The sequence below is a fragment of the Zingiber officinale genome, chromosome 3A (genome assembly GCF_018446385.1).
Source record: "Zingiber officinale cultivar Zhangliang chromosome 3A, Zo_v1.1, whole genome shotgun sequence".
Lineage (NCBI taxonomy): Eukaryota > Viridiplantae > Streptophyta > Magnoliopsida > Zingiberales > Zingiberaceae > Zingiber > Zingiber officinale.
Genome location: NC_055990.1, coordinates 155,560,192 through 155,569,774, shown reverse-complemented (window position 1 = coordinate 155,569,774; position 9,583 = coordinate 155,560,192). Strand labels below are relative to the sequence as shown.

Sequence of the window (9,583 nt, the reverse complement as noted above, 5' to 3'; positions counted from 1 at the left end):
AAAGATATTTATATATTTCCATAATGATATGATATTATTCATTTAGGATCTAAACCCTTATAATTTTACTCTTGAACTCTCTCTAAAAGATCTCATGACTCATACGTTAATAATAGCCATTGTGCCAAATTTAGCAATCCATGAGGAAGCATGCAGTAGCTTGACAAACCTTGCCCTCTTTGATTTTTAAACTTGAATTACGTGTGTTGGAAAACTCGAGGATTGTGAAATTTATGTTGCCACTGCATGCTATATTTCTCAACTTACACAATTGCACTATAGCCCCGAGAGCTATATTTCTCAACTTAAGATACACTCTTAAGAAATTTTGATAAAATTTAAAACAATATTATAATTAAGTGCAGACCCTTTAACATTATGCTCACGCACATAAGCAATGATGAATTAACGCTGCTCTATATTTTTTATTAATTTCCGTAGTAAAGAATAAGCTTCCTTTAGATGAGATGGAATATTTAAAGCGAGTGATCACTTTATTCAACATATATAGAAAATGGTGAAATTGTAAGAGCATAAGCATTGGAAGGGACCGACTATAAAAAAATTATTGATTGATCAGCAATATAATTAAAGAGAAATGCTTCCAAACTTTTAATTTTAGCATCGTCTCGCTCTATCAAACCACAAATTAACTTCAGCATCGACAAGGCAAAAATATCGAAAAATGATTGTAAAATCTACTAATGCAACAAAATTGACGTGTCAGTGGATGGAAGGGCAAAAGCTAATAATAAGCTGAGAGCCGAGCAAAAGATGAGAATTGCTTCCTTGCGATTCATGGAACTCGCAGAACCACCCACCATGGCGGTTGCGTCAGGACCAGTTGCCGGAGAAACGCCAGGCAGAGCCAATTCCCCCGACACCGGAGACTTCGGCGACGGCTTCGGCGTAGGCAAAGCGCCACCTGCCTCCGGTGGCAGTGGCAACGGCGTTGGAGCAAGAAACAGATCGCGCATCAGTGTCGTTGGCGGCGGTGTCAATGAGGGCAGCTGAGGTTGCACTGCAGCATATGTGGAAACCACCCGGTGTTATTCAAACTAACAGAGAGACTGTGACAGAAACGAAGCAGAGAAGCTTCAAAAATTACCAGGGCAACGAGGTTGAAGCGACTTAGTCAATCTGCAAGATGAACTAATCAAATTAGCACTTCAATTTTGTTACGACATTGAAACAGTCCTTAATTGACTGATGCTTACTTAGTGACTATCGACCCGTTTACAAAACCACTATAGTTACAGGATGTGACATTGCAGCCAGCTCCGGTAGACTTGGTGGTGATGTTTCCCACTATGAGGCTGCTGCTTCTGCATTGCATGCTCGAACACGACACTGACAGAGAAGCCGGCGTGCAGTACAAACTGCAAGGACAGTGGAAGTAACTTTGATCGATGAAATGTGAGCACAACAAGTTGCAAATTAGAGAGGCACAGATTTGAAATGTTTACTTGAGATTTCCTGGTCCGCAGCTGCATTGCACGCAATTATCAGCAGTAATGGCGTAAGTGCCATTCGCCACGATCATACCAAAATCTGAGGCGTAGTTCGAGAACCTTGATGGGCAAGCTACATTTGACAAGGACAGAGCTTTGAGCTAGGGACGCAGTCATGCTTCGAAGTAGTGGAGTGCAGAGCTAGATGTGTGTGTGTGTTTATATACCTGGCAAGGGGATAACGAGCACATCGCCGGGATTGATCGCGGCCGTGCTTCCTAACGAGTTGACATTCATGATATCGGTGACGGTGGTGGAGTACATGGCGGCGATGCTGGGGACGCTGTCCCCTGCTCTGACGGCGTAGGAGAGGTAGACCGCCGGGAGGAAGTTGTCGGACAAGTTGAAGCAGGCGCATGGCAGGGGCACGACGAGCGTCCGTCCCACTTCGAGCGCCGCCGGGTCTGGGATGCCGTTGGCCTCCCTGATCTGGTCCGGCGTTGCAAGGCCACCGAAGACGGAGCCAGCGATGGAGGCGAGGGTGTCGCCCGGGCGAGTGCGGTAGCGCGCGGAGAGGGAGCGGCGGATGCCGTCGGCGCAGGAGCAGCGGGTGGGGACGCGGAGGAGGAGGCCGGCCGGCAGGATGCGGTCGGCTACGTCGGGGAAGGAGGGGTCGAAGGCGTTGGAGGCGAGAACCGCGAGGGGGTCGACGTGGAAGGAGGGCACCTCGGAGAGCTTGAGGTCGGCGTAGAGGGTGTAGCCGAGGAGGGCGGGGCAGGAGTCGGAGCCGGAGCAGGGCTCGATGGTTGACTTGGAGACGCCGGCGGTGATGGAGAGGAGATAGATGAGCAGATGGAAGTGGCGATAGCAAGGGGAATTCTCCTTCTCCATGGATTGGTGGGAATTGGGAGATGCTTTGCTTGGTGGATGGAGCAATTGGAGGGAAGGAATGGAGGGGAAAGGAAAAGAGAGACGAAAGGAAAAGGTTCTATCGTAACGGTCAACAAAGAGGACGAATATTTTAAATAGGAAATTATGTTCTTGTGATTTTATTTTTTTATTTTTTTTTTTAAAAATCTTTGGAAGGAGAGAAAGTTTGAGACAGCATGGAATGTGGGCTCTACTGGGCAACTAAAGCAAAGGTTTTAGATTTTTTTTTTTCCTTTAATTTATGCCCTTAAAGATTTATATTAAATGTAAAAATAATTTTAAAAATATACCTCTTATGTTTTATTTACTACGGGAGTAATAAAATTTAACTAATATTATTGATTTCATCGTGTATCAATAATTATTTTTCTACAAGTACTTTATTAATTTGACCATCAATTCAATCTAAACACAGGACGCATAAACTATTAACATCTAACGAAAAGAGGCTTATGAAGAAAGGCCCAATGAAGATATTGGGCTAAGAGGGCTCTTGCGCATACAATTTTTCTCGAATAAAGGTGGTTAAGTAAAAAGGTTTATTTATCTATGTAGTGAACTTGCACCCTCATCAACGCCAACTATATAAATTATATTAACCCACACAAATTTATTTAACCTTTGCCGCTCCACAAATAATATGAAATGGCTTCGAGTAACAACTCTGCGCGTGGTAATATTATATATATAATTCTTTGCATAAATTCTGAAGCACATGTTTAAGAACGCCATGCTAATTTTAGAATTTTAAGGGAAAAAACCAAATTAAAGTAGTGCGCTTTTAATTTTAAATGAAACTCCCATCATTTTTTATGACTTTCATGGCAGGGTGCGTATATTATTCATCAGCATGACGACATCTACCCACTGCTGTACTCTTGGCTCCAGAGAATTAGGGTTGTCTAAAATAAATATGATATACATTTAATTCTCAAGAAAATCTATCTGGTAGAAATCGATTATTGTCCTATAAACCAATTCGGTCATCCGAATACCGATTCAGCCGTACGGACGACGTATACCTCAATCGAAGGTTTGAGATTTAGTGGCTGTCGCCAGCAATCATTATATCCCAATAAATGCAAACCCACGGCGAAAGAAATAGTCAAATCGACTCTTAATTCTTGCAAACAATTGTACAAGGACGAAAGTTTTAATGCCCAAAAAATCAAGGTGAGTGGAGCAATTAAGGGCATTCCTGGTGAGCCTTTTGGATTTTGTTTGGTTTTGGTGAAGATGTCGACGTTAGCCTCAAATTAACTAGAAAATTATCAACGGATGGTGGTTCCGTACAATTATTTATGATTTTAAAAATTAAGGCAGCGTGCGAGATTTCCTTCCTCTTCTTCTTCTGACTGTACTATTTAAGACACAGAAAATTAGGCGTCGATCGACTACAAGATCTTCACGCCAACCTTGAAAAAGAAGAGATCAGACAAGAGGATAATGCATAAAGATCATCAGTTAGGCTCAGGATTAGACGACGACGACGACCATGCTATCGAGGACGAGGTGAGAGTTTAATTAAAAAAAATTTGCATCTCTCAAAACCTGTTTCTGAAAGCTTTTTATGATCTTGCAGTTGGGGATTTTGCAAGAGAAGAAGGAGAGGATGAAGGCGGAGAACGAGCTTCTGCGAGAGGTGATCGAGCGGACCTTCAACGATTTCCAAGCGTTGCGGACGAAGTTGGCAGGCATCCAGCAACAAAATCATCAAGAGGCATTAAAATTTTATATATACATAAAATCGATAGCTGAGCTTAGATTTTGAAGTTCGGTATTGGCAATTACTAAATTCAGGAGCACCCAGTCTCTCTTCTTTCTCTTGGAGAGCAGAGCAGCTTCCAGGAGCAGAAGAAGTCGTCGGGCGGGGGCAAAGAAATCCAACACTTTGCAGGCGATGGCAAGCAGTTGCGTTTATCTTTGAGCTTGCAAACCTACGCGAACCACGACGTCGACGATAACAACAACGATGTCAGGGAATTGAGAGAACTAGAGACTGAAGGTCAGAACAAGGGCAAGGAGTTGTCCCAAGTCATCACAAACCAAAGCATCAACCCAGCCAGTAGAAAAGCCAGGGTTTCCGTCAGAGTTAGATGCCAAGACCCTACTGTAATAAGCTCCCTAGCTAGCTAGCATATACCAAAAAATTATTGATTTTATCTCGAATATAATGGTCGATTAATTACTTATTTAATCAGTAGAGTACAATTGTAGATGAACGACGGCTGCCAATGGAGGAAATACGGGCAGAAGATGGCGAAAGGGAATCCATGCCCTAGGGCTTACTACCGATGCACCGTCGGGGCGGGATGCCCAGTTAGGAAGCAGGTACGTAATTATATATATAGCTTTAGATTTTTAACTGAAAACGGATGGCAACTTGCATGGAGGACATGTCGATATATGTTTTTGAAAGCACAGGTACAGAGGTGCATGGAGGACATGTCGATACTGGTGACGACCTACGAAGGAACACACAACCACCCCGTCCCCGTCGGCGCCGCCACTGCCCTGGCTTTCACCGTGGCCCCCTCTGCTGCTAGCTTCATGTTAGCAAACGACAAGAGTCCACCGCCCTACTGCTTCAGCCCTTATTATTACTCGGAACGCCCAGATTGTTCCTCCACCATCAGCAGCTTTGTCAACCCTGGCATGAGATATTCCGGTATCTTAGCCGGTGCGGCAGGATCATCGCAATTTCGAGTTCCTTCTAGTATTAGATCCATCCCCTGCCTCTCAAACAATTATAGCCTTCGTAAGGATGAACGAACCATAGCAGAAAATGCTAGTGATGAGATTGCTGCACGCTCCAAGCTCATTCATCGACGAGGACAGTGAGTACGAGCCCTGTGTGCATATGTAAGCTTGACACTGCTCATGGCTTGACTTTTGCAGTGCATTAAAGTTTAAAAATCATTTCACGCGAAGGAAACCTGAACTTACATTAGTGAAAGTTTGTGTGTTTGCGTTAATTACTTAGTTATTATGTATTAATTAGTAGTTGGTAGCCACCATTTGGTTTTGTATACATTTAGAGTTCGATATATTTTAAAAGACAATTACAAAGTCTATGTTACGTTAGAAACCTTTCTAAGCAAACTGAAAGAAACTTGTTACGAGATCAATCATGGGATCGAGAAAATGTCAAAGATAGGTCTAGTAGTTCAAACACATTTGGTCAACGCATATCACGTGCGTTAAAAGGAGTTGACCTCTGACAGATACAACTGTCCAACGAGTGGTACTTGCCTTCTAATGGAAAAATATATTAATTTCTAATTAGTAAAATAATTCACCACATAAGTCACTTTTGCCCTATTTTTATTTTCTAAACCCTAAAAGTGAGCCTGGGCGGGCTTGACCAATCTGTGTTGGGCTCGGCCCGGTTTAGCCGATGTTGGGCTAGTCTTGGCCCAGTAGAGCTGTGAATGGGCTCAATTTGATGGACTCATCCGTGTGGATGTGAAATTATCAAGTGCTGATGTATTCTGATTGAGCAGCAAAATTATTATATATACCATTCATCGTGCATTAAAGTATTTTAATATTAAAATATTAAAGTAGAGTCATTAGTAGAATTATTAGGATAAAGTACTGACTTTTGAAAATCTGAATTATTTGGATCTTTAAAAATCCGAATTGTTTGGATTTTCGAGTGTCACCCTTACGACTTTCCTATAAAAAAATTAATTTAATTTAATATTATACTTATCTTAGTAAAAAAAATTAAGAAAAATATATTTTTTAACTTTGTTGGCCTAAAATATTTATAAAAGCTTCTTTGATCATAGTGTTATCAGATGTGGGACTAAAAAGAATTATATTTTTTTTATATAAAACAACTAGAGAAAATTAATGATGAGAAAAATTCATAATAATATGTCGCAGTTGAGTCTCGAACTCTAGATTACTAATTGTTTCGCTTGTGAAATTACTAATAAATCTTGAAATTATTTTTAGTGTGAATAGAAAAAAAGATATTAATGTAAATTCATTTTAGGTTTCACCAAAATTAATTAGTAAAGAAAAATATTTTTAATAAAATAATAAGATAATAAAATATACATTTTCATCACCCATACCAACAAAATAGGACACAAAATGATAGAGTTTGGTAGATACAGTCGTCACCAAAATCTTAGACTTTAATCATCCACGTATCTAAATTGGCTTCCGCCAACAACAACTTCTAGCAAATTAACTAAAGCAAGCCAATCCACCTCATTGCTTACCGCAATTAGTCTTTTAATTAAATGGGTCAAACCCCAAGATGATATATGATCCCATTTTCTTGCGTGTTCTTCCCATCAAACACATTTATTGGCCATTTCACTCTAATTTTACCCTGTCTCCCTAAATCAATCATAAAGTTTATAGACTCACAGGGAGGGGAACACTCATTTACTGGAAAGATTATATGAGAAGAAGAAAATAAAATAAAATAAAATCTTCTTGAACTTAGCCTCTAGTAGGACTTTGCATAACCCTTCGAAGACTTTGGGAAGACAATATGAAACTACGATTATCTACAGCTAGAAATAAAGATGTCACGCAGATCATGCTTCTAATTAAATGTCACACAGATCATGCTTCTAATTAAATGTCATATTTTTTCAATTTTACCCCTTATATTTTTAAAATGCAATATTTTAAAAGTACAATATTGTAAAATGTTGGACAAATATATATATTTTTTATATATTTTCTTGTGTGACAAGTAAGCTTGGCTGAGAAGCAATCCCCCGCGGGTGCGCTTCCGTCAAGTCAACCTTCTCCTTCCTTGTCGAATCTTGACTCAACGTGCGATGCAGCCAATGACGGCACAAAACCATCAAATCGATCTCCAAATTCCACCGGGAAGAGTCTAGACCCTCTCCCAACTCAGCCATAAAAGCTCAGCGATCGCCACTTCCCTCCTTCATCAACTCACCGATCCATCTGATCTCTGCGACTGCGACCGCCGCTACAACTGCAATTGTCATTTGTCGGGCGCAATCAGACATGGGGACTATGGTCGGTCATGTGGCACCGGGGTTCGGGTTCTTGGTCATCGGCCTCTGGCACCTCTTCAACCACGTGCGGCTCCGCTCGGTGCGCCCCGCCTCGTACGCCTCCCTCCCCTGGTTCCCGGCCGGAGCCGGCAAGCTCCGCCACTTGGAGCTCCACCTCATCGCCCTCGGCAGCCTCGCCTCCATCTCCATGGAGCTCGTCATCGGCCCTGATAAGCACCAGCCCTTCGACGACGACGGCTCCATCCCCTCCAACCACCTCCACAACTTCGAGCACGCCGCCATCTCCCTCGCCCTGTTAGTCTACGCCGTCCTCGGCGTCGCCCTCGACCGCCTCCGCGCGCCGCTGCGCGACGAGCTCACGATGCTGCTGGCGGCGGCCGCCTTCGCGCAGCAGCTGCTGATGTTCCACCTCCACTCCGGGGACCACATGGGCGTGGAAGGGCAGTACCACCGGCTGCTGCAGACCGTTATCGCCGTCTCGCTGGCCACCGCCCTTTTGGCCGTGGCCCACCCGAGGAGCTTCCTGATCAGCTTCGTGAGGTCAGCCAGCATCGCCTTCCAAGGGGTATGGTTCGTGGTCATGGGGTTCATGCTGTGGACGCCGGGCCTCATCTCCAAGGGGTGCTTCATGAACCTGGAGGAGGGCCACCGGGTCGTGCGCTGCCACACCACGGAGGCGCTCGACCGGGCCAAGTCGTTGGTCAACCTCCAGTTCAGCTGGTTCATGACCGCCTTCGTCGTTTTCTGCGTCCTCTTCTATCTGCTCGTCACCAGGGCCTATCCGGAGGAGCCACGGTACCTTCCCGTGGTCAAGGAAGAAGGCGGATCCCACGACGAGGAGGAAGAGGAGATGGACTTGGAATCGCAGAAGCTGATGGAATCTGCGAGCTTCGCTCGTATGGGAACAGGACTCATCAGGGCTATGGAGCTCGAGAGGTAAACTAATTAAGGATGGCAGGCAGCAACTCAATGTACAGTGATTTGTTAAACTATTGGATAGCCTCTGCTTAGATTTCTCCATTTCTCTTCTATTTGTATTGGCTTTCGATCGGTGATCAAATGGATTCCGCTTCAAGGCGTTTCATGTGGCTTGGCGTGTACGATTTAAAAAGGGGGTTTGTTGGATTTTCTGGGGGTGTTCACTTATGGCTTGAGACGAGTTGTCATGATTAGGGATGATAATGGCTTGGGGCTGGAGAGGATTTGTCATCTCCGTCTTTGAATTATATCTCTGTATCTATCTTCGATTTTGTTTAATAGGGAAATCTCTATCTCTAATTTCATGGAGATTAAATTCTCATTTACTTTTCATCTAATATTTATTGAATTAATCAGTTATTCCTCATTCCTGTATCGGTGTATCCATCCTCATCTCCTATCCCTGTCCCATTTAAATGCAGAGATTTGAAAAGTTTTTGAATTCATATTTGAAAATTCTCTCGGAATCCTCTTCCATTTTGGATTTTGAATCCGAATTCACGAAGAAAATTATTGTCCCTAGACATAAGTCACAACATTCATATTTATTTACCTTTTAAGAGAATCTGATCTGTATTTTATGCTTTTCACGTAAATTTTCTGTAAAGCCAAACCCGATGGGCATGGAGAGGAAAGTAGCAGAAATTATTTAATAAGGTTAGTTCACTTACTAAAGGGTGATTTCGTTTACTCCGAATGATCTCAAAGTGAAATAGACGGATAAATTATGATACCAAACAGTCTCCTAAATAGAATATATATATATATATATATATATATATATATATAAAATTTGAGTACCAATTCGGCTGCAACAGCCAGGTTAGTTCACTTGTGCAACGATGTATTGTTGCTCCACGTGTACACTCATGTCACTGCTAAAAAACAAATATTCTTCATTTAATTTGTTAAAGTGGGCATTGAAATCTCAGTGCCAATTAACTATGAAAATATCAAATTTAATATATATATATATATATATATATATATATATATATATATATATATAACCAGCTCCATATAAATTTTCCCCACTAAATTGAGAAGCACTCGTAACGAGCAGTCCAGGAGTCCAACATTTTTTAGTTGCGTGTCCCATATGGAGGAATTTTTTTTACAAATTCGTCATAGCTGGGGCTCGAATCGCGGGTGCTTGAGTGACAACCTGAATACCCTGTTATTGCACTATAACCCCGGGAGCAAACTTAA

General features: G+C 42.4%; 3 protein-coding genes across 3 annotated transcripts; 2 read left to right on the top strand and 1 right to left on the bottom strand.

The window, feature by feature from the left end:
• Positions 1–588: 588 nt before the first annotated feature.
• On the bottom strand, positions 589–2,443 carry LOC122054170 (lysM domain-containing GPI-anchored protein LYP6-like). The gene is made up of 5 exons (XM_042615981.1): positions 1,679–2,443; positions 1,467–1,584; positions 1,218–1,379; positions 1,109–1,140; positions 589–1,021 (listed from the first exon to the last, which is right to left on the bottom strand). Exons 1-5 carry the CDS (start codon positions 2,340–2,342, stop codon positions 702–704), a joined length of 1,296 nt encoding a protein of 431 aa, XP_042471915.1. The 5' UTR covers positions 2,343–2,443; the 3' UTR covers positions 589–701.
• A 1,310-nt stretch (positions 2,444–3,753) lies between these two features.
• On the top strand, positions 3,754–5,398 carry LOC122052933 (probable WRKY transcription factor 9). Its single transcript, XM_042614694.1, has 5 exons — positions 3,754–3,893; positions 3,964–4,101; positions 4,182–4,493; positions 4,599–4,712; positions 4,806–5,398. Exons 1-5 carry the CDS (start codon positions 3,828–3,830, stop codon positions 5,220–5,222), a joined length of 1,047 nt encoding a protein of 348 aa, XP_042470628.1. The 5' UTR covers positions 3,754–3,827; the 3' UTR covers positions 5,223–5,398.
• A 1,747-nt stretch (positions 5,399–7,145) lies between these two features.
• On the top strand, positions 7,146–8,485 carry LOC122052935. Its single transcript, XM_042614695.1, has one exon. It carries the CDS (start codon positions 7,386–7,388, stop codon positions 8,334–8,336), a length of 951 nt encoding a protein of 316 aa, XP_042470629.1. The 5' UTR covers positions 7,146–7,385; the 3' UTR covers positions 8,337–8,485.
• Positions 8,486–9,583: the final 1,098 nt, after the last annotated feature.